The sequence below is a fragment of the Marmota monax genome, unplaced genomic scaffold, assembly GCF_021218885.2.
Source record: "Marmota monax isolate L192 unplaced genomic scaffold, Marmota_monax_Labrador192_F-V1.1 WCK01_AAM20220418_F8-fsc00417, whole genome shotgun sequence".
Classification (NCBI taxonomy): domain Eukaryota; kingdom Metazoa; phylum Chordata; class Mammalia; order Rodentia; family Sciuridae; genus Marmota; species Marmota monax.
The window spans coordinates 315,462-340,428 of NW_026693442.1; the positions used below are offsets into that span (position 1 = coordinate 315,462).

The 24,967-nt window shown below is 38.9% G+C and overlaps 1 protein-coding gene across 1 annotated transcript in view; it reads right to left on the reverse strand.

The window, feature by feature from the left end:
* Taf15 (TATA-box binding protein associated factor 15) overlaps window positions 1-15,083 on the reverse strand; it is a 32,512-nt gene extending 17,429 nt beyond the window's left edge. The window contains exons 1-7 of the mRNA XM_046457510.2: window positions 14,965-15,083; window positions 7,057-7,096; window positions 5,075-5,126; window positions 4,897-4,981; window positions 4,711-4,813; window positions 2,649-2,842; window positions 1,409-1,529 (exon numbers count right to left, since the gene is read on the reverse strand). Of these exons, the coding sequence (XP_046313466.1) occupies window positions 1,409-1,529; window positions 2,649-2,842; window positions 4,711-4,813; window positions 4,897-4,981; window positions 5,075-5,126; window positions 7,057-7,096; window positions 14,965-14,971 (602 nt within the window). The 5' untranslated portion in view covers window positions 14,972-15,083. The remainder of the gene's footprint in view (window positions 1-1,408; window positions 1,530-2,648; window positions 2,843-4,710; window positions 4,814-4,896; window positions 4,982-5,074; window positions 5,127-7,056; window positions 7,097-14,964) is intronic.
* Between the last annotated feature and the right edge of the window lie 9,884 nt (window positions 15,084-24,967).

Consider the following 24,967-nt stretch of genomic DNA (forward strand, 5'->3'; position numbering starts at 1 on the left):
ACCCATTGCCTCACACATGCCAGGCAAGTGCGCTACTGCTGAGTCACAGCCCCAGCCCACAATTATAATTTCTTTATGAAGAAAATTAACCTATGATGTACTGTGAAATGTACAGCACTCCAAGGTAGTCAATTATCCAAAATACATCACCCTGGAAAATCAAATCTATCTGACGATTGTCTTGTTTTAGGATTCTGTTTTAGGTAGGACGGAGGCTATCGGATAGAAAGTTAACATTATGTCACTTAACACTGTTCATTTATGCTGATGACAGACTGCTCTCTTTGCTAATGAAGAGGTATACAATGTATTTGTTTTACCTTGTAAACTGACTACCAATCAAAAGACTTAATGTGAACTCTCACAAAATTTTTCAAATGTGTTTAGAACTTGTTTTTTTCTATAATATCAAAGCACTGTACTCTAAAAATAGAGAAATACAAGTCAATGAAACAAATTCCTGGCTCACTTGAAGAAATAGCAGTCCGAATATACTGGTTTTGTTTCTCAGGTTACCTCAGGGAACTGAAAGCCACTACAGAGCAAGAGAGTCAGTACTAATACACTACTAAGTAACAGGCACTGACAATTTCAATTTCCAATGAACATAAATGATCTTTAAGCCTGTATATTTTATAAACAAATTTGCAACCCTATTTTAAGTCTCACCTGAGAACAGAGGTGAACTACTTTTTCATTTGTTTTTAGGGTTAAAGTGCTAACCTTACAGATATATTTAAAAGTAATTTTGAAACCAGCTTTCTTAACATATGTTACAAGTAAACTCCAGAACCTGACGATACTAGTAATGGGGAAAAGAAAAGCAAAATTAAGAAGCCATTCCTTTTCCACAGCTTAGCATAAATAAAAAACACAATGGTATGTGATATTTCACTAATTATTTCAATATTTATTTAAGAAGGGGACAACATAATTACATTAAATCTCTTTCCTACTTGCCAATCCCACCTTTCTACACTGCCTTGTATTTTCCCTGTTCAAGGGAATTCAAGATTAAGGAATAGTCTCTCTGACATCTAAACTATAATTAACTTACCTTTTATTTTTTAGATATTAAATACTTCAATTCCCAGAGTCATCTTTTAAAGAAGTCTATATTCTAGATCTGGCAGAAAAAAACTAGGCCAGTGGTTTAACCACAACCTCAATAAATGACTTTCTCTACTGGTGTTTTAAACATACACCACATAAAAAAGCTGCCAACATAACCTATTCTAAAGTAATTTATGAGAGATCTTAAGACCAAAAACAAATTAATTTCTACTCTCTTCTCTATAACATAATCCCTTGAAATCTTTAAACTAAATTAGATACCAGAGTTAAACCAACAAACACCAAAAAAGAGAGAGAGAGAATGAAATATAGGCATCTGTATCTAAATACTTACCTTGATCCTGTCATAGGACCTCTTCCATCCTTGTCATATCCCCCACGCCCTCTACCTCCTCCCTGTGACCCGCCATATCCTCTATTATCTTCTCCATACCTACTCACATCACGACGGTCATCTACGAGAGAAAATATAACACATGTAAATTAATAACTACTGTCATTCCTGATAAAATTTTCATTTAACAATCTTAAACAGTTTTTCAAAACACACATTATTAATGTTCTTTGGAAAAGACACATATACACAGAACTGAAATGCAAATCATCATATAACCATCTGAAATTAAACGTGTTTGGGAATTGTACCTGGTTCAAATTCCATTCTGCTAGAAAATCAGACAGCAAAATGTTAATGTGGAATGGCTTGAGTTAAAATACCACCTTAGGTACAGAATTCTAATAACTTAGATAAACATCACACTCTTAATCTTGGAAATTACTACTTTTTACCTCAAAAATATTTAAATGTACATCAAGCATAAACAAGACTCTCAATTATTCAACAGGGTTGGGAGGTACAGCACCTGCTTACCATGTACAAGACCCTGAGTTCAATTCTCAACAGTGGAAGGAAAATCATCAAATGTTCACTGAGCATTTACTATGGATAAAGCCATGACTAGGCACATAAGGTATAGAAATTAATTAAGATGGACATTTGCCCTTTAGTCATTCATTTTCATGATGTGGAAAGAATCCTAAATATCAGTGGTATATACAGAAAGCTATGGAACAAGAGCAAATAATGACTGGTCCTTCTTACATGAGGTTAGAGGGTTAATATAGAATAATTTCTCCAAATCAAGTATAACGCCTTCACCAAAAGAACTGTCAGCAAAAACATTGTCAATGATCAGAGTTCACTGAGATAAGAAAGAAAACTTATATAATCAGCCATCAAAAAGTCACATGAGGGCTGGGGATGTGGCTCAAGCAGTAGCGCGCTCGCCTGGCATGTGTGCGGCCCGGGTTCGATCCTCAGCACCACATACAAACAAAGATGTTGTGTCCGCCAAAAACTAAAAAATAAATATTAAAATTCATTCTCTCTCTCTCTCTTTTAAAAAAAAAAAAAAGTCACATGAGACCACTGGGGAGTCTCCAACTAGTTTTAAGGAAGAGAAATCTAATCCAAATTTTTAGAATCAAGTAAAATTCTGCACAGATCCTTTAATCTAAACTCAAATATACAAATAATTCTTAGGGAAAAAGAAAAGAAGGTCAATATATCTTACCTTGTGTGTGGTGGCTATAGTTTTCCCTTTGGGAATGATATGACTGCTGGTTTTGATTATAGGAATCATGTTGCTGATCATAATTTGACTGCTCGTTATATGAGCCTTGCTGTTGATCATAGCCTGACTGCTGGTTATATGAATCTTGTTGACCATAGTCTGACTGGTCATACGAAGGCGCTCTTCCACCTTGGCTAAACAGAAATCAATGATTTGAGAAATTTTATAGAAGAATTATACTTACTACTGCAAGTCGACTGAGACTGACATAAAAGGTCTAGTCAGCTAGAACTCATCTATATCTACTACAATTTTCTCGTGGATATTATTTGACTCTTTTATCTACAAAGGCACCTTATCACAAACAGAATGCCCTTCAAAAAAGACAATTTTACTATCACTGAAGAGGTACCACCAAAAACAAAACAAACAAAAAACAGTTGCCACATTACAGGAAAAACCACATGTACCTTTGAAAACTGTAGTAAAATAAAATAACTATGGTTTTTATTTCTCTTTAAATTTAAAAAAGGATGCTACAAAGTATGGTAATATGTCTGACTCTTAACAAACATGTCACAGGTGATGAGTTCTTTTATAATAGTGACACTGAAAGACAATATCATCTTAATAAAATAGTAAAACAACATTCATATTTTAAGTCTGATGAGTTAGAGGAACTTGCTTTGTGATATCATATTTTTGTCTGAAAAGACTACCACTGGGGCTGGGGTTGTGGCTTAGCGTAGAGCACTTGCCCTGCATGTGTGAGGCACTGGGTTCGATCCTCAGCACCACATAAAAATAAGTAAATTTAAAAAGAAAAAAACTACCAGTTTCATATTTTTGGCAATTCAAAAGGAAAACTCAAGCTGAGTGCAGTAGAAAGTACCTGTAGTCCTAGCTATTCGAGAAGCTGAATCAGGATTGCTTGAGCCTAGGAGTTTAAGGGTCAATGGGACCCTACATCAAAAAGGAAAAATCCTAAGGACAGTCTGAGTAATATGACTATTAATTACCTGCTCTCACCATGGGAATGTTAAAAGCCAACACTTAATTGGATTTGAACTTCGGTAGAAAGAAAAAAAAGAGAACAAAAAAGGTCTCATACAGTCACGTTATTCTGCATCAGAAGATCAGAATAATCTAATAAAGGCCGTTATATTCCTCAACTCCCTACCCAAAGCACAACTAAACTGTGATCCAAGTCCTAGCCCTTTACTTTAAAATGGTTGTCAAACCAAACCTAACATTTCTCTTCAATCTGCATTTATGTCATACTTTTAAACATTTGCCCTTCATAAAAGGATTCTCCTTAATACTTATTCCCTAAATTTGCACTTTTTTACTTTTGAAAGCACTCTCATATCTCATATCTGTAAGACTGACAATTTGACACACAATTCTTTCCCTAAAGCTTTAATTGAATTTCACTTAGAATAATTTCCTTCACTGAAGACAAAAAAAAAAATACAAAAAAAAACCTGGCTGGAGACCTCAGTTTCTGCCTCATTTTTTAGCTGTGTAACTTAACAAGCTGAATCATCTTAAAACTTTTCTGTGCCTCTACAAAATGAGAATAACTACTAACACCATCCCAGAGTGGTATCTGAGGATCAATTACATTAGGGAATGAAAAACCACTACAAAAAACATAACAATCAATAAAAGTTGCTATTAATAAAAATAAGCACAAGCCCTTCAAAGCTAAAATTTTGAAAACTTTATAAAACCTACAATTCATTGGCTAATTTCACCTATGTATGTTAACAAAACAAATTCTAGATTATCTGATACAGTTATAAAGTTTTAGCACTTTTTCTAATTAATATTTTTGTCCCTGAAAAGCTGGACATTCAAATGGCTCAAAAATAAAATTGAGGCGGTAGCGGTAGAGAACTTGCCCAGCATGTGAGAAGTCCTGGATTTGATTCAGAAAGAAACTAACAAATAATTAAATAAAGTAGAAATAAAAAAGCACTGAGAAACCTAAAGCTAGGATTTTGGTAATGAAAGCTGTTTATTTCCACTGCCCAAAACAATCTCATTACTGTTTTCTTACCCTCCTGATGATTCCGTGTTTTGTTGTCCTTGGTTATTATATGATTGCTGGCCATATGAGCTGGGCTTTTGATTCTCATAACCACCATAGGACTGTGAATAACCTAAAGATTAGACAGGCATACTACTTAGTAAAGGTTCCGATTTATGAATCTCTAAAAGAGCAAATTTAACAAGCCAGTCCAACCTGATTGGCTCTGTCCATAACTGGAGTAACCACCATAGTTCTGTCCATATGAAGAATCAGTCGTTTGTCCATAGCCAGAATAGCTCTGAAATTTAGGTAAATTTACTCAAGTTTCATTGCCTACTTAAGACAAAAAAAAAAAAAAAACATAAAGAAGACAATTTACTTTTCAACCTACTTGTGGTGCTTGTCCATAGCCTTGGTTGCCTTGATTTCCATAGGAAGAGTAACTGTAAAAGAAAAATGTAATACTTAAAAAGAAATTTGCTTAAAGAAATTTAAAAATTTAAATGAAAAGCCCTGCCTTATTTTCAACTCTACTCAAATACAAGCTTCTTTTCTGAGAATTGTCAATTGCCTGTCTCAGATTCTAAAGTGAAAAGTGATGACCAATGACTCAAGACATAACTTAAGTCATTCCCAGACCTCTTCAATGTCAAATACCAAAAGGTTTGCTTTGATAATTTACCACCAAAAAAAAACCCCAAATACAAAAAACAAAACTTCACCAGAGCTATAGAAAATTCCAAGAGAATTATGCTTTGGGATAAATAATAAAATAAAAATAAAAAGGTTACTGACAAGTCTCATTCTATAGGCAAGTTTTTATTTAATCTCAGTTTAAGCAGAGGTCCAAATTTTTCCAATATTTAAATCACATACAGAAATTTATAGCTACACAATGGTCTTAAAAATAACACTTAAGAGGGCTAGGGTTGTGGCTCAGCGGTATAGTGCTTGCCTAGCACATGTGAGGCACTGGGTTTGATCCTCAGCACCACATAAATAAAGATATGGTGTCCGTCTACAACTAAAAATTAAATGAATAAATACATAAATAACACTTAAGAATGTGTTATTTCCAAAAACAGCATGGTAATATATCCATAATAAATATCTAAAGCAGGAAATATTAATCAATTTAGTTACATTCTGACAGATTTCTTCCTACCATCTGCCTTACATAAAATATCTTTAGGGATGGGTTGTAGCTCAGTGGTTGAGTGCTTGTCCAGCACGAGTGAGTCACTGGGTTTGATCCTCAGCACCACATAAAAATAAACAAAATAAAGGTACAATGTCCATCTACAACTAAAAAATGATTAAGGGAAAAAAAAAAAACTTTAGCTTCCTAGAAAGGGCCTACGCAGTACTAAAAGTCCAGTTTAAATGCCTCAGTAATTAGAGGTATCTTCCAGAGTACTATCACAAAATGAAATTATACTGTATCCCCAGTATCACAGCAGAATCTGACAAGTAGTTCAATATTTGTTGACTGACTGAATGAATGAATGTACCTTCCCAGAGTTGAATTTTCTTTAATTTTGTAGAATGTGAACTCTAGCAAGTAAGAAACAAATTTTCTGTATATATCATGACTAATATCCAAAGAAAAATAAAACATTTGAAAAATGTTTTTTAAAAATACTATTATTTTAAAGCTATTACATGCTAAGAGAATTCCTTTAACTTTAAAAAATACATTTCACTGAATAAACACTTGTCAGTTGCCTACTAAGAGATAAATACTATCTTATGAAAATAAAAAATTTGAATCAGTTTTGCTTTTAGGAAGCTTAAAATCTGATGACAGAAGATATCTGACATGCTATTCTGAATATCTCACATTGGGCTGAAAACTGTTTATAGTATAAGCTGAAGGTTACACTCTGGTAAACAAAAGTAGAATATACACATTCACATAAACTTTCTTTTTATTGTGGACTTGGAAGGACTCTAAAAATGTTAAACATTTCTATTATAGTGCTTCAGGAAAATCTGCTTTATAAAGACATTAGCACACTATATACTGTCAAAAAATGGAAAGCTTTTTCTAAGAACCTATTAATAGTTCAACTACTTAAATCCCCTTCATAATTATTTCTTCTAAGAAATTTTCTAAAGAAAACAATCTTTACAATATCCAGGAGATTTGTTTTAATCTCCAGGAGAAATCTATATTTATTGTTACAAACAGCCATTGAAAAATGGAATGTTTCCCAGATATTTACATAGGGCAACTCTCTTTCCCATAATAAGCTAATATTTAATTCTCTTTAGACATCCAAATACCAAGTCTCAAAAGAAAAGCTTAACAAAATTCATCTTATTTTTCTCAGTTGTAGCCTTTCATGATATTAAAGTGTATGTATACTTTACCTTTGCTGTTCACCCCCAGATTGACCGTAACTTCCAGAATCTAAAATACATAAAAACAATTTTAAATCTCACTTGAAATTGTTTTCAACCCTTAGACTGACGTTAGCCCATATGGATGAAACGCGGTAAGAAAATGTCAAAATTTACTGCAGAAACAAAAACTACAAATTAAATACCGTACAAGAAGAAATCTATACAAACAGTGTTTGTTTTTTAACATAACTACATCTTTGAAAACAACTGCTCTACAAATGTGTGCTGATGGTCACAAGAACCAAATGAACAAACGTGAAACAAACAATTAAAACGCATTCTTTAAAAAAGCCAGGCTGGTGGTGCCTATCTATAATCCCAATGCCTATAATCCCAGCAACTCAGGAGGCTAAACCAGGAAGATCCCAAATCAAGGCCAACCTAGGCAATTTAGCAAGATCCTTTAAAAGGGCCAGGGATCACCCTGCCCAAGTCACCATGGAGCAGGGGATGAGGGTTACCACAATGGAACTGAACACTCAAACATTTCCAAGTGTCTGCTGTGGGGTAGGCCTGGGCCAAAGTCCAGGAAAGGCACTGACAAAAGAACCCTAATCCCGGTGCTGGGACTTTGCGGTATAGAGCAGTTTTCAAATTGCAGGTTTCAACTCACCAAAGGTCATGGGGTCTATGTAGTGTGTTGCAACCAGCAATTCCTAAAAACAAAATTTGAGTCTATACGAGGTTAAAAATAATAATAATAAAATAAGGGGACCTGGGATGTATTAGGTGGCAAAGTACCCCTGGGTACAATCCTCAGTAACAAAACAAAACAAACACCCAAAGCTCAAGCCATATTTTATATTTATATATGAAAAGACACCTGCTAAAACTAATCATGTTCCCCCCCCAAAAGGGGAAAGGTATGCCAGGGTTACATTTACTAACATATCCTTACCACCCCAACATATACACCATTCTCTATATTGGACTGCTGTGATTGTCGGCACCAATAAAAGAGTTTCCAAATATTCGCTAAAAATTGCTCAGTTAATTTAACTCCAATTTTACCATGCTTTCAAGGACTCAGCCAACTAGTATACTAAACAATACCTACTTCTAGCCTCAATTATAGCAATAAAAATTACCAAGGACAGCATGAATTAACATGCCAAAAAAAAAGAGAAAAAGTTGAACTGTAAGTTGTTTTTTTTTTTTTTTGGGGGGGGTGGGGCGGTACCAGGGATTGAACTCAGAGTACCTGACCACTGAACCACATCCCCAGCCCTATTTTATATTTTTATTTAGAGTCAGGGTCTCACTGAGTGTTTAGCATCTCGCTTTTTTGCTGAGGCTGGCTTTTGAATATGCGATCCTCCTGTCTCAGCCTCCTGAGCTGCTGGAATTACAGGCATGTGCCTACCGCGCCCAGCTGCTTTTCTCAATATTTCAAAGTGTCTAACACATCAAAAATTATTGAAGAGCTGAGGCCCAGTGGCGCATGCCTATAATCCCAGTAACTTGGGAGGCTGAGGCAGAAGGATTACAAGTTCAAAGCCAGCCTCAGCAACTAAGAAAGGCCCTAAGTAACTTAGCAAGACCCTGTTGCAAATAAAAAGGGCTAGGGATGTGGCTCAGTGGCTAAGTGCCCCTAAATTCAATATCCAGTACCAAAAAAAAAAAAAAAAAAAACCTTTTAGCTTCTAATCAAGTCAAATGTATGGGTTCGTTTATTTATAATGAATAGGATCAAATTTTTATGAGACTCTTGTAACTGCAAAATTACTGTCTCAAACTGCTGACCATTAAGCCCAACTTCACTCAATCTTAAACAAAAAATGTTGTTCAATAGTTATGAAACTCACCCAAAATTAAATTCATCCAATTTATACATATAAAGCTACTATATGAAAACATTGACACTGGCTGTACATATGGGTGACAATAAATTTGACACTTGTCTGCAATAAAGATCTCCAATCTGACTTAAGATTCTTTAAGATCCTTAATTTTAATAGTAAATATAATCTTAACACAAACTATTTTATGAATATGAAGGGCATAAAACTACTTAAAACTAAAAAAAAAAAAAACCCACTGTATATTACTGCTATGCCCATAATAACTACTGACTAAAAGTTAGTAATGACCAAAGAAAAACAGGGAAAAAAATATAAAATCTACTGAACCATGAAGAGATTAGAAGCATCTATCCAATGGCAAAGGAAATTAGCTTCATATAAATCAGAGAGTGAAAAGGATTATGGAGGGAAAAACTGAGCAAAACTTAAAAGACACTTGGAGAGGCATGAAGCTTCAGGTTAAACTGTAACCCAAGACATAGATACAGATTCTCAGAAAGGAGTACAAGATCCCAATGTATTTCCTTTTGGTTCAGGCAAAACTACAGAAGTACATAGCACCTATACCATCATGTGACCCTACCTCAAATCTAGTAAGTATTAAGGTCCTTAACCTTTATCCAGTGCCTTCAACCCTCTGAAATACTGACATCTTTAGCTGGCTGATTTTGTATAAGGGCTCATGAATTATTTAGATATGCTTTTAAAATTTCCAGTGTATAGGGTTTTCTCTTTTTTTTTCCCCTAAATATTTTATTAAAACCCAAAACGGTACTTTATCATTTTTGGTATAATAGAACTTACTGGGTTCTCCCCCTGCACCCACACATGTCCCTTATGTGCTTAAAAAGAATTATAAAGTTTCTAAATTTGGGGTGAATTCTATATCTACAAAATCATGTTTGCTGTCTCTTTGGGCTCAGTCCTGTCACAGCAACATGATTAGTCACCAAGAAGGACAGAATGGTCATTAATATGGGAACCATGATGGTTTCTCCCTCCGAAAAATGAAAACTGAGGTCAGCCAGCACACCAAATACACATGTTTCTTATGTGGCAAAAGAAAATGAAGGGACAGGATATGGGGATCTGGCACTGTGATGCCTGGACCTATACCACTACTTCTTCCCTCACAGTTAATTCTATCAGAAGACTGAAATAAATAATATCAGAATCTACCATTTAAGACAATCTCCAGCCTATAATAAATGGGTCAATTTATATGGCAAGAAAGAAAAAAATTGTTTAGTAGTTGTACCACTTAGATTTTATTAATGTTTGGTCGTATTCTTATTGCTTGCCTTACCTTCAAGTTTTAAATCTTCCTGACTATAAACTTGTCAATTTCTCATACCATAGACATGTCATTTTTTTTTTTTTCCTTTTGAGGGTCTATAGTTAGGCATGTGATACTACATACATATCTTCCATGAATTTTCTTTCAATGTCACACGAAGACACCTTTAGGGTAGTGTTTGCCTGGTCTTTTTCCATCTTACTTTCAACATTTGTTTTGTTTTTGTTGTGTATCATTTCTGAACAGCATATCACTAAGCCATTTTTTCTCATGTGAACCTTTGTCTATTAACTAGTGTTTTATATTTTTCTATTAGATTTTTATTTATTCCTCCCCTTTTAACTTAGAGCTTTTACATAACATAGTTTTTCTTTTCCTTTTAACTCCTTTCCTATTTTCTTTACTCCTTTTTCCTACTGCTTTAGAAGTTATATTTGTGTTATATTACCATTTTTTTCATGAGTATACTCATTTAAATAACATTTTCCTGAAAAAGTTCAAAATTATCTTCAACCTCCATTGAAATACAGACCTTTATACCCTAATGCCAATCACAACTTCTACCTATTATTTTGTTCTCATTTCATTTTTAATCATCTTAATGTTCAATGTTATGTATGTCAGTATTTCTTATTTACCATGCTTTTTTCTTCAACATTGATTTTTACACTCCATTCTGACCTTCTAGATTTTATATATATTTTTGTTGTTGTTTTGCAGTGCTGGGGATCAAACACAGGGTCTCACACAACCAAGTGTTCTACCACTGAACTACATCCCCAACCCTGGATTTCACATTATTAGTTCTTTCAATAGAGGACTCAAAGTGGTATTTGTAATCTGAGGTACATATCTGTATGAAAAAGTTGTTTTTTTTTTTTTTTTGGGGGGGGGGGTGTTGTGCTGGGGATTGAACGCAAGGACATTTTATCACTAAGCTATATACATCTCAGCCCTTATTTTTTGAGACAGGGTCCAGCTAAGTTGCTTAGGGCCTCACTAAATTGCTGAGGCTGGCCTTGAACTTGCAATCCTCCTGCCTCAGTTTCCTGGGTTACTAGGATTACAGACATTCATGACCACATATAAGATAGTTTAAGTAGAAAATTCAAGGTCAAAGGCTATTTTCCCTCTGAACACTGAGGATTAGTTCATTATTTTCTATCCCCTTAAAATTTTAAGAAAACTATTATCAATCTTACAACTGTTCCCTATTTTCTCTTGTAGGTTTGTTATTTGCAATTCATAATTTACACTCTCACATTAACTTATATAGACATCAACGTATTTTTGTCTCATATTTAAGACTAGTGCTCAATTCAAAATGTTCATCTACTTTGGAAAAGTCTCATCTTTTAAACTACTGATTCTTCCACTTTTTTATTATCAATCTCATTATTAGATATAACAGAACTTCCCAACCTTTTTCCCATGTTTCTTATCTTCCATTTTCACCTTTTTATCCAAGCTGAATTCTGGAAGATTAGATCTACCATCCACATTTACTATTTGGAAGACAGATCACATCAATCATATTTGTAATTATTTCTTTGCCTAGGTCTTATATTAAACTTATCCACTTTTTTCAACTCCAGAAATAAATGGCTCTTTTTCAAATTTATGTAGCCTTTTACTCTTTTAGGTTTTTAATAACCTTAAACATATAATAGTTTCACATTATCATGAGTTCTGTCACATAATTCTCATTTTGGAAAATTTTTCCCTCATGTTCTACAATTTTTTTTTAAACTGTGAACTGGTTTTTTTGTTGTTTTTTTTTTTGACACTTTTTTTGGATTCCTTGTGATATAAGCTGTGAAACTTCCTTCAGAAAAGTTTTACTCATTTGTTTTTTACCAGAAACATCACTTATTTTATCAGCAAAGAAGTAATTTTTAAGTTAATTTGTCTTAAGGTTTCCTGAAACCTAAATGAATACTCAGATTGTGTGAAGAGCAGGCCTTATGTTACAAATTGTCAAGCAACGCGTTTTACTCAGTGTGCAAGCTTCCTTTTTATCTCTTATGCTAGCAGGAAGCATTTTTCTAGTTCATTCTTTACTGAAGATATTGTCCTTCAAATATATAATCTGTAAGCATAGGATTTATTTAAGGGTTTCCGTTCTCACTACCTGATGAAACATTCTCAAGGTTTTATCTCCTGTCCTTCCATAGTTACTTGGACAATAAAACCCAATGAGATTTCAATGACATCCACATCCTCCTCTCCAGGATAACTACCAAGTTAGTTCTATGCTTATCAAGGTGGTAGCTTCATTTTTGGCAACAGGGTTTGCCCCTTCTTTTCCTAACTTTTTGCCTTTTTTGGATTGGAGTTGTAGATTTTCAAGATATTCACCATACTGCCAGAATAAGAGGAACCCTGACTTATTTTTTTTAATGCATAATTGATATTATACTTGTGATTTAGCTCAAAACTCACCTTTGTATTTGAATGTCAGATTATGACAATTTTCATTTATTACTTAACTGCTTATATTTTACTAGGTTTATGCCAGGCTTAGTGGCCCACGCCTATAATCCCAGCAACTCAGAAGGCTGAGGCAGAATGATTTCAAGTTCAAAACCAGCCTCAGCAACTTAGTGAGGCACTTAACAATTCAGTAAGACCCCTGTCTCTAAATAAAATATATGTAAAAGGGCTGAGAATATGGCTCAGTGGTTAAAGTACCTCTGGGTTCAACAATAAAAAATAAAAAGTTAAAAAAAAAAATTTCACTAGGTTATAAGTCTATCCTGTCAGGTATCTGGAGTGACTGAGTCAATTTTATAGACTAAATTTACAAGTGCAGTCTGGAATGTTTATGGACATAAAATTAATGTTATTAGTTGCTTACGGGAGTTTAATATTAAGTTTGTTAATTTGAACACCCATCAAAGAACAAGTCAAAAGCACTATTTTATACAGAGACAAAAGTATTTTATACATATTACAAAATGTAGAATAGTATAACAAGGCTAAATAAAGCTTAAAGATTCTAGCTTTAACTGAATGTTAAATTAGAAAAGAACGCATATTAAGTAATGCTTTGAACAATTAAAAGGCCAATCTCAGCATTTAAAAAATTACTAAGTGACAAACACATGGAGTTTTGGTAATCTGAAGACCGGCATTAATCAGCTCCTACACTAATATGATACACAGAAAAGCCAGAGTTTTACAATGCAAACCCCTGAATTTTAATTTTCCATTAAAACTATCCAGTCTCATAAAAATAAACCATTTTTACATCAATAATATTAAAAATAAAAACAGACAAAAATGTTAATGAACACTATTCATTTAAACTTGATCAACTTATCCATAAAAGCAAAATTTTAATATTTTCAAACATTGATAAGCTACACAACTCCTGAGGAAATACTTGTATGCACTGCACTCGAGCTTTACCAGACTACATGACAAATTATTTATCTGGTAAAAGATGCACAAATGTCTACTCTGAAATAAAAAATCATTCCTCTTGGAATAATTAAACGAATTGAAGGCAAGGGGTAAATTTAATGAAACTATTGCCTCTTCCAGCAGGTGGGTAGATTCTATTTAAAAAAATCAATATTCTGGCTCCTTAACATCAACATTGATCTAAGGAAAGTACATCAGTCTCCTGTACACTCTTTCTTACTAATTTGCACATCTTTCCATTCTTCTGCAAGACTGGATTCCAGATTGGGGCAGCTGTTCTCTAAATTCTAACAGGTTGGCTCATAATCAAAATATAACAGGCTGCCCCAACCATATGGCTTCAGGAAATGTTTTCACACAAAGTGATATCTAATTCTCACGATGTCATGTATCAAGTGGATACCTGGGTCTCTGTGGCCTGTGATGTAGTCCAACAGCAGAGGGCCATCTGTGATCTGCTCGAACTGCTAAGTCAAGAGGACCTCCAGGTTCAGACTTTTCATTCTGGTCTAACAAGATCTCAACTGGATGTCCGAAAGTAACTAAAGCCTCTTTTTCTCTTCCACAAAACAGACAGCTACTGTCAAGCCTAACTACTTGGTGGAAGAAACTGCCTTTCCTTTGCTCTCTAGTTACGCACAGGAGCTTATCAATAATAGACAAGGCTCATCCTCAAGCTCTTTCAGAACAAACAACTGGAGGGGGAAGAACGACAGTGAAAAGGAAACTGAATTATATGCAAACACCCCCAGCTTGAACCCCCAGCTTGAATGCGGGTGGTTACTGTACAGGGAATTACATTAGGTACGACTTCGTGTAAGGCAATGTACTTTGAAAGGGCTCCCAGAGCGTGAAGGCCCCCACCTGATGAATGGGTGAGTCAGGAAGGCCCAGCTCCACTTCGCGGATGGGGAAATTGAGGAACGAGGTGGCGAGATGACTGGCCCGAGGCCTCGCTGAAAGATCTGAGGCGGAGCGGAGAACCAGAAGCACCGGTTCTCAGGCTGATGCTCGGATCTCGGATCCCCCCCACCCCGCCCCTACGGTGGCGTAGACGGCCTCCGCCCCCGACTCATACACACCCTCCCCGGGGAGTCGAAAGTCTCCTCAGGTTCCAAGGACAAGGCGAAAAGACCGGCCCCCGAAGCGCTCCCGCCGAGATTTGGAGCCTGGGAGCGTTGGGAGCGTGCGTGCCTCCAGTCCAACATGGCGGCGCCGCGTCCGCCCCCCCACCCGAACCTCCCTCAGGCCAGAGGCTTTCCCACGGGGCCCTCCGGTAGGCGGGAAGACAGCCCAACCCCGCCAGGTCCCTTCTTGCCGCTGCCGCTGTTCGCTGAAGCAGTCACCTACCCGACATGACTAACGGCCGCGGCGCGGAGCCCCCAGAGCCCGCCGAGAACAAGGAATACAAGAGCCAGGCGGCGCGGCGGCCGGAGCTGTTCCGAGCGCGGCGCGGCGGGCTGAGGCCGACTGCGGGGCCCCGGCAGCCAATCAGCGGACAGTGGACGATACCACCGCGCCACGACAAGAGGGGTGTTTCTGCAGTAGGGCTCCCTCCGAAATCTGAGGACTTCACTGTCCCTCTTTGTTCTCCCCTCCAAGAGCCATACCATTATTGAGAGGGAACAGAGAGGGGAATGTACCAATACCCTTGGCAGGCGGAGGAGGAAACTGGACTGACTCGCTCTGTCTTGTTTACAATCCTATTTCTCACTCTATGGGATCTGATAGAATTTGAGTTTAGGAAGCTAAAGGGGGATTATCTTATCAAAACAAACTATTTGGTTAGAAAGGCCTTTCTCTCCCTAAAATTGTAAATGGTATATTCTAGTTCACTAGGTTTTTGCCGCGGAGAGCTTGAACCAACCACCTGGGGGCGTTCAGATTCTGAGGAGCTCTGGGACCTAAAGTCGTGAGGACTTCTGGTACCCGACCTGCACAAAAGTGTGCATTAAAATGAAATCACGCCAGACACAGTGGCACACCTGGAATCCCAGTTGTTCGGTGGGCTGAGGCAGGAAGATCACAAATTGGAGGCCAACCTCAGCAACCTCGCAAGACCTTGTCTCAAAATAAAAATTTAAAAAACGGCCGTATATATAGCTAAGCGGTAGAATGCTGCTGAGATCAATTCTCAGTATTGCAAAAAAGAAAGAAACAAAGCACACCTGACCCCGAGAATTAGGGAGGGCAGGGGATAAAGCTCTATTTTCAGTAATAACAGCAATTCTTCATTGTGTACACCTTACATCATCATATTTAATTCTCACAACAGACTGATGAAATATTTTCTTCAGGTTGCAGGTAAAACGAAATTCACTTGCCCAACGACTTGCAGCTACTAATAGCCAAGGTGAAGTTTAAAGTCAGGTAACTAACCATTGCTGTGGGTTTAATCAGACAGGACTAAGGACATTTTCCCAGAGGATATGACATCTGAGCCAAACCCTAGCTGTTGAGCATAAGTTGGCCTGGGTGAAGAAATGGGCAAAGGATCTGTCCAGACTAGTTGTAGAACAAGTAAGCATTGGAACATAAGTGTGGAGTATAGCCTCCAGGGAAGAGTAGTAGGAGATGATGTCAGAAAAGTAGGAGGCTAAATAGCTGAGGCCTTCCTTCTAAAGTACATTCAAGTTTGAACTTTATCTTCAAGGCAATGGGAATCACCCACCAGAGGACTTTAAAGGAGAAGAATAAGATCAGATTTGTATTTTCTAGCTGCAGAATGAAGGATGCACAGAGAAGAGAGGTGCCTAAGAGCAGAGAGAAAAATTCCATGACAGATGCAATAATTCTGGTGGAAGATCATAGTGCCCTAGATTCAAATAGTAGCTGTGGAGAGAGAGGTAAGTGTAGAGTATATCAGATATATTCAGGGGTGGTCCCAGCAAGAGTTGGTAATCCTTTTGAGTGGGAGGGGCTAGTGCAGAGAGAGGAGTCTGGGGTGAATTCTGAATTTCCTACATACACAAGTGGTCAGATGGAGATGTCATCCATTATCATAGGAAACAAGAGAAACAGGTTGGGATGGAGGAGGAGAAGTAAATTCAGAATTCATGCCTTCAGGTCAGGAAAAAAAAAATGAAGTCACCTTATTATATCTGCAGTAATTGTGCCCTCATCTCTAGACAGAGAGGATCACAGAACCCTCTGGACAGGTCCAAACAAGCAAGGCTAAAAGAATAAAAAATATTTTTTAAAAATTATTTTATTATGCATTTATCTTGAGACAGGGTCTTGTTATGTTGTCCAAGCTGGCCTCAAACTCACGATCCTCCTGTCTCAGCCTTCCCAGGTGCTGGGATTACAGGTGTGCGCCACCATACCTGGCTAAGAATAAAAATTCTTTCATTAATAAAAGCCACTGGATTTTTTGGCATCTATATTAAGGAAGGAAACCCAGAAGAGATAAGAATATGCACTATTAGGAGAGAGTTGAGTAGCAGGGGGAGGAAGGAGATCATATTGATTCTATTTTTTTTATCATTGTTTTTAAAGAAAGAAATGCAGAACGTGTTGCTCATCGTTTCTCCTTAAATTTGTATCCTGATCCATCCATTCATTCATTCTTCACTCAACTACCATTTCCTGGGGTCTTCTTGGAAAGCCTTGGAAATAAAAGTTCTTCCAGGAACTTCTCTTTCTTAATAGCGATGATACAAACCTGTGGCTCAGATCAACTGTTGAATGTGCTAGCGAAGCCAGATTTAAAGTTAGGTAGTCAGTGTAGTTAGGTAAATCGGGTCTAATATCGAGTAAGATCCAAAATGGAGGCCATGTTAAGAATGAATTCCGGAAAAGCATAACAACTCTTGGAATGTTAATGAAGTTCGGGAAAAGCCCAAGGCCTTCCCACCTACATTCCATCACTGAAAGAACTATAAAAAGGGGAAACAATCGCACTTCCACGGATTCCACCTCTTGGGTCCCCTTCTTCCTCCGGGAGAAGTCTTTTCTGCTGTCCTTTAATAAACTTCTAATTTCTACTCTGACCTTGCCTCAGCGTGCTTCTCTGGTGTTATACTTCAACATTGGGGAAGCAAGTACTCGTCACCGGTCTACAGCGGTAACTAGGCTTAGAGGAAGCAGAAGTTGTTCTAAAAACACAGGTGAAGGGAACCTCATCCCTGTGAAAGTGAGGGGATATCAAGGAAGGAAGCCTGTAGGAGGTACCTGCCACACTGAGCTTTGAATATTTATTTAGCAGGAGTACACCAGGAACAGTATGCTGTATTTGCTAAACAGCAAAGGGCCTGTATTTGCTATACTGGGTGAGTACAGCTTTGGGAATTACAAGTGGTTCCCTCTGGCTGATCTGTGGAGTTGCAAGGATGGAGAGTTGTAATAAACAAGAGTGAAAGATGTAGGCAGAGCCACATTCTGAAGAGCCTCTTGTGCCTTATGGGGGAGTGTGGACATTAAGCTTAAAACAACGCATTTAAGAAGTTAATTGAAGGAGTAACATTTAGTTTAGTATATCCATTATCTCTTTTAATCTTCTGTACAGGCTTATGAAATAAAGACTGTTGTTATTCATGTTTTGTAGATGAGAACCCGAAAGCTCAGAAAGGTAAAATTCACAAATTAGAGACAGAAACAGAGTTCTTACCAGGCCCTTGAGCCAAGCTCAGTGATCTGTTCATAGTGTCCCAAACTTGAAACAGAGAACTCACCCCAGGTCTGCACTGCTTAGGAGCTTCTTTCCTAGGGTCTTTTTCTACACTGACTCAGATTGACTTGTGTATCCTGCCTTCGAGGCTTTTGCCTCACAGATGATACCCCTGGGAATGATTATCTGCAGCAAGGCTTTAATCTCAATCCAGTTATTCTTCATACCACCAGATCCTGCTCTCTGGACATCCTGACCCTAGGCTACATGTTAAAGGAAGAGAGCAGGTGTATTTCACACATCAGTTTTAGCAGATGTTTCTGGGAAGATCTTTTTTTTTTTTCAAAATATTTATTTTTTTTTAGTTTTAGGTGGACACAATATCTTTTTTTTTAATTTCAATATTTATTTTTCAGTTTTCGGCGGACACAACATCTTTCTTTGTATGTGGTGCTGAGGATTGAACCTGGGCTGCACGCATGCCAGGCGAGCGCGCTACCGCTTGAGCCACATCCCCAGCCCCCTGGACACAATATCTTTATTTAACATTTTTATGGTGCTGAGGATCGAACCCAATGACTCATGCATGCTAGGTGAGCACACTACCACTGAGCCACAACCCCAGACCCCTCTGGGAAGATCTTATTCCTGGATCTATTTGCCCTGATCCATACCTCATATCCTCACATAAGAAGCTGCCCCTTTGCAAGTTGTATAATTTCAGTGTCAGAAATTCCCTCAGGCAGAGCTGGGCCTGTGGTTCAGTAGTAGAAGGCTTGTCTAGCATACTCCAGGCCTGATTCCATCCCCAGTAAAAACACACACACACACACACACACACACACACTCACTCACACAGTAGTCACTTTCAGCCAATGGGAGATCTCGTGGGAAATTAGATGGGAGAAGAAAGAAAGAGGAAGAAAAGGAGAAGAGGGTTCTTTCTTCCCCTCCCCTTCCTCTTCGACCTCAGGGGATGCCCAGAGGTCAGTTTCCCTGGTTCCTGGGCTCCAGAACCACTTCCTCCTCTTGTTCCTCCAGCCTATGACTGGAAGAATCTTGTTGCTACTGATAATTTCTGAGTTGCCTCCATCTCCTGTTGAGCTTCCCAACACTTCCACCACTGTCCTGCAGGCCTTGTAAGGACATTGTGAGGACAGTGGATTTACCTACAGTGAGTGAGAAAAGAAGCCATCAGAGGGAACAAAAAGGCCTGGCCTGTTTTACCAGGATTTCTCTGACTTCTGTTTTAAGAATGCAGTAAACTGGGGGCTGGGGTTGTGGCTCAGTGGTAGAGCATTTGCGTAGCATGTGTGAGGCACTGGGTTCAATTCTCAGCACTACATATAAATAAAGAAAATAAAGGTCCATTAAGAATACATATATATAAAGAATGTCATAAGCAAGTGTGGAAGTAGGGAAAGGTCATCGCTCAGACCAGAGTAAAACCCAGATTACAGTGAAACCCTGTGGAACTCACAGTTGTACTACATAATTCAAGGCTTTCCTGTTTTGCCAACTTGTTCTGGCTGGGTACCATAATTCTTCTCTGAATCTCGAGTGGGTAGCACAATACCTGACAAGATAAGCATTTTTTTAAAGGAGGGAAAAAAACTTGCATTTAACAACTGAATAAGTAAATGACAACTACAGCAATAAAAAGAATATGCCGTGTCTCTCTGGCCTGTTTTTAAACTCCTCAAGCTTCAGGACTTATAGAGGGCTGGGGTTGTGGCTCAATGACAGAGCGCTTGCCTAGCATGTGTGAGGCACTGGGTTCAATTCTCAGCACCGCATATAAATGAATAAAATAAAGGTCCATTGACAACTAATATATATATAAAGACTTATCTAGGACTTTTCTGTGTCTCCCAAGGGGTACAAAGTAAGTGTTCCCTGAGCAAGTGTTTGTTGAAAGAATGACAGTCACTTTGTGCCAAGTGCTGTAGGCAGTGTGTAGCCATTGTCACCACCTCACCCCTCCAGGAAGGTGTCCCTGGAGCTCTGTTCCTGTGGCCTTCCTCGAGAGCAGGCTTCCAGGATGATTTCCCTGACGTTCCAGCATTGCAGCTGGAGGCTCCTTGTAAATGAGTGGACTGCCCTGCCCTCCCGACTGTGGCAGGCGCTTCCTGTTTGGGGTGGAAAGGAACCAGACATTTTCCTGTTGGTAGGTCTTTTAAGCAAAGCACCAGATGCTGAGCAGGTCCTGGCCCAGCCTTTCAGGCCAGATGCCTGGTGGTTCAACAGCCTTTATGTAGAAGGAAAGTGGGCACAGCGCCAGATTGGCCAGGCTTTTATTGTGCTCCTTGCAAGTCCCCTGGGTCCTGGTGTGAGTAAAAAACAAACCAGAAGAGGCTGATGCCTTGCTAAACCGTGATGAGCATTAGGGGAAATGGGCTGCTTCGAGCCAATGAGCATTGCCTAGGGAGAAGGTGCTTCTGCGACTGTGCTGGGGCTGGCTCTGGTGTGTCATCTGAATGCCAGCGTGCTCCAGCATGAACCTGTGCACCGAATATCCCAGTGTACACTTGTGTCTGCGCTCCACTATCCAATACTTCACAGGATTGAAGTTACTAATTGCCTAGCTTGCTCCCCATAGCATGGCAGGGTAGTACACAAAGACAAAAATTCTCTTTGTCCCATTTAAAAATGGCAGTAACTCAAGAGAGGTTAGTTAACTTGCAAAAGGCACAGTGTGAAAAAGTCAAGGTTTAAAACCTGGTCTGTCCCGCTCCACATTTCTTGCTTTTCCCAGACCCACACGAGCACGTGTGTGTGTGTGTGTGTGTGTGTGTGTGTGTGTTTTCAGGAGAAGGCAGGCAGGTACACTTGTGAATGTGATCCAGACTGACCAGCTCACACCCGCGTCTGCTGGAGAGAAGACATATGTCTTCCACAGGCAGAGGTGGCTGCCAGAAAGTCAGGGCTTCTGGAATTGCAATTCAGCCACAAATGTGAAGGCTTCAGCGAGTAATGGCCCAAATAATCCCACAAGGTCCTCCTGCCTCTAACATTCTCAGGACTCTGGGGAAAGCCTCTCTTCGACTCTGACTAGCTCATCTCTTGTCCTCATTGTTCCTCTATTCTTCGTATTCTTGTGGTTTCCTCGGGTTGGTCTTCCCATGAGTGCCTTTCTCCAGAGCCCAGAATTCCTTCCAATAAAATCTACTTTGTTTTCTACACACTTCCTGGGAAGGAGGAAAGGGCAGAGACAAAGCTGATTGTTCCTCTTATTATCAAGAGAGAAACTGAGGCCTAGAGGTTTCTTGTCCGGGCTCATACATCCGGCCTGATTCAAGGGATCCAGCTGTGGCCTTGTGTCAGAGGAGGAGCAATGGCCCCGAGTGGCAACTGCCAACCACTCCTTTTGGCAGACAACATGCCTAGACCATGGCAAGAGTTCCTCAGAAGTCCTGTCCACTCTGGGAGGCGCTGAGGATCTGAGTCAAACCATGGTGCTGAAGGAGGAAGGGAGGGGAAAAGGCTCTTTGAAGAGGCATAGCCCAGCGGGCTTAGAAACCACTCAGCCAAGATGGGGTGGGAAGGGAGGTGAGAACTAGACCATTGGAAAACCCAGAGGTCTCTCTCTCTCTTAGACACCACTAGTTAATAGTTAGTGATTCTGTGGGTCTGGAATCTGAATTTTGGTACAGGAGGATGATGGGGATTGAGCCCAGGGCCTCTCATATGCTAAGCAAGAGCTCTACCACTGAGCCCCCAGCCCAAAAATCTGAATTTTTAATAAGTGCTTCTAGGTGATTCACTTCAAGTGACCCAAAAATCACATTTGATAAACTGGACTTGGGGCAAGATAATATAATATTTAAGGGTCCAAGATCTGGAGTTATACCATCCAGGTTTGAATCCTGGCTCCTTTACTCACTTTGTGGACTCAGATAAAGGATATAATCTCTTTCTCTCTCTCTCTCTCTCTCTCTCTCTCTCTCTCTCTCATTTTATTTATTTATTTATTTATTTATTTATTTATTTATTTATTTATTTATTTTTGTGGTGCTGGGGATCAAACCCAGGGCCTTGTGTATACAAAGCAAGCACTCTACAAACTGAGCTATATCCCCAGCCCCAAGGATATAATCTCTATGCCTCAGTTTCTTCATCTTTAAAGTAAGGCTATTTATAATAATAGTGGATTTCTCATAGGGAAGTTACAAAGATTCTATGACATGAGTTATGTGAAATACATAACACATACACAGCATATGTTAAATTTGCAACAAGTATTAAGCATTATTATTTGTTCTGATTCCTCATTCCCGTTCCTATCCCCATTCCCACTCCCACAAGAGGAAGAAATAATGATATTGGATCAATATAAGGGCTTGTCACTGCAGCATTGCTTTGGACAGGGTTCAACTTTTGAGCACATTTGAATATCCCTGCTTCAAAGCCATCTTCCTCCCACTACTCTCCAGATACCCTCACTGTGAAGGGAGTCTCTTTCCAATGAACTGACCTGCCTTTCTCATCTTCTTTCCTCCTTGGATCCCTTTCCAGTCCCCCAAGCCTGCACAAAGTTCGAAGTGATTTGGCTCACGTTGTGTCCTAGAAAGTAAAAACAGACCACAAGTCATTTGTGAGGGTTTGTGGGTTCCTAGGTTTTGAAGAAGATAACAGAATTTGGTGCTTGAGGATTAATAAATAATCTTCAAAAATGGAAGGAAACCAAAGCCTCCTGCTACCCAAACACTGTGTCTCCCTGGGAAATGGAGACATGAAAGGTATCGTTGAAGCCCAAGGCAAGTGTAGGGTGTGAGGTGGAGAGTGTTCTGCCTAAACTTTCGTATGCACTTCAAGTTGAATGGCACCTCAAGGAGACCACAAGCACAAGGAAAGTGGTAAAATGTCAGAATGTGAAAAAATGAACCAACCAAGGAGACAAAAGGGAAACAGAGGAAATCACTTCTCAAATGCAGCAGAGGAGCTAACAGGTAGGTGCAGAAAAAGGCAGGATCAGTTCCTGTCTCCTCTCAGATATTCAGCCCTTTAGAGAACCACATTTTCCCTCTTCTCTCTTTGCAGTAAACCAAAATGGAGAATCTCTGGGATGTCCAGCAAGAAGGGATAGAGAGATTCTGCCTAGAGAAATAATTGGCAAGCTCAGATTGAATTCTTGCTTGGCTCCCAGTGCTCTTACCAGCTGATGCTTCTCAAAGCTCCCTGCCCCAAAGTAGGGCTTTCTGGCCTGTCAAAATCCATCCATTGGTCAAGGCCACCATGTCATACCTGTGACTTATATACACACACCCTAGAGTTGTCAGATCAAATAGAGGAGGCACAGTTAAACTTGAATTTCAGATTAATGAGAAATTTTTTAATACAAATAAGTTCCAAATATTGAACGCCATCCACTTGTATTAAACCACTATTTGTTATTAATGGGATACTCAGGTTTAACTTGGGATCCTATATTTTTATGTGCTAACTCTGGCAACTCTGTCCCACTCCCCTTCAGAATCTCTCCCAAGGACCATGGCAGGATTGTGTTTGAAACAGCTGCCTTGTCACAATCTGTTATGTCCTTAGCAGAGAACTTTCATTCTATTCTACCCAGCTAAACTGGAAGCTCTCTGAGGGCAAGATCCAAGCCTCCTCCACCATCCTAGAGATGCCCACCCAATAAGGGATGCTTCTTATATAGATATGCACAGATGCACCCTTAGCAAGGGGCAAAGAAATCCAGTCTCAACTCTTTGCTCCTGTGGGATCCCTGGCACTGGACTGTATGCAACATGGAAGGGCCACTTTTTCTCATTGGTTTGTCCAGAGAAGCTGGGAGGCTGTTTTCAATTACTGTCACCAAAGAAATGCCTGTTTCTAAGATGTCTACTCAAAGAATGTTTTTCCAATTTCTCCACCAAACTGGCATCTTTTCCTAAACATCACAAAAGGGTCCTACGGAGCCTCAGGGTTAGAACTCCGCATTACTTTCGTTTGGCATTTTGTAGATTCCAGATTATTTTTGCATACACCAACTCATCTGATCCCACAAGGACCCCCAGAGGTCAATATCATTGTTTTATTTGCATTTTACAGATGAATGAACTGAAGATAAAAGAGAATCTGCTCTCAATTGAGAAGGTAGATAATGAAAAGTTTACTTTGGCCCTGTAAGAATTTAAGGAAGGCTTTCGTGGAAACTTTTTTCATTCCATTCTTATAATGACTGCCTGGGATATATAAGGAACTTCATACTCGTTTTCTCTTTTCATCTTCATGCAGTTCTGGGAATTGAATATTTTCTGCTCTTATTTTATTGATAAGTAACCTGGCACTTGAAGTAGTTAGATCCTTTGCCAAAGATCACACGATTGCATTTATTAAGTGTGTGTTGCATGATGCCAGGCACCGCGCGCGGTTATTAACAGGGTTTATTAGATCATGAATTCCTCCCCACAATCATGAGATATCTGTATTCTTATTATCCTTATATACTGATAAGAAAAGCGGGTGAGTGACTGGCCTAAGTCCACACATCCCGCAGGTGGTTGGTGCAGGATTCACACATCTACCAAAAAAAAAAAAAAAAAATCAAAATCAAATCTGAAACTCAAACCCAATCCTGATTCAGTCTAGGAGTCTAGGGTTCCTTCTCCTACACTCCAGGGACTCACTCCCCATCTACCGAAATTATCAACTACCTTCAGGTAGGCCAGAACCCCTCTCCATCTAAGTCTTAGGTAGTCACAGCTGCCAGGAGACCATTCTTCCCCGGCCCTCCATGCA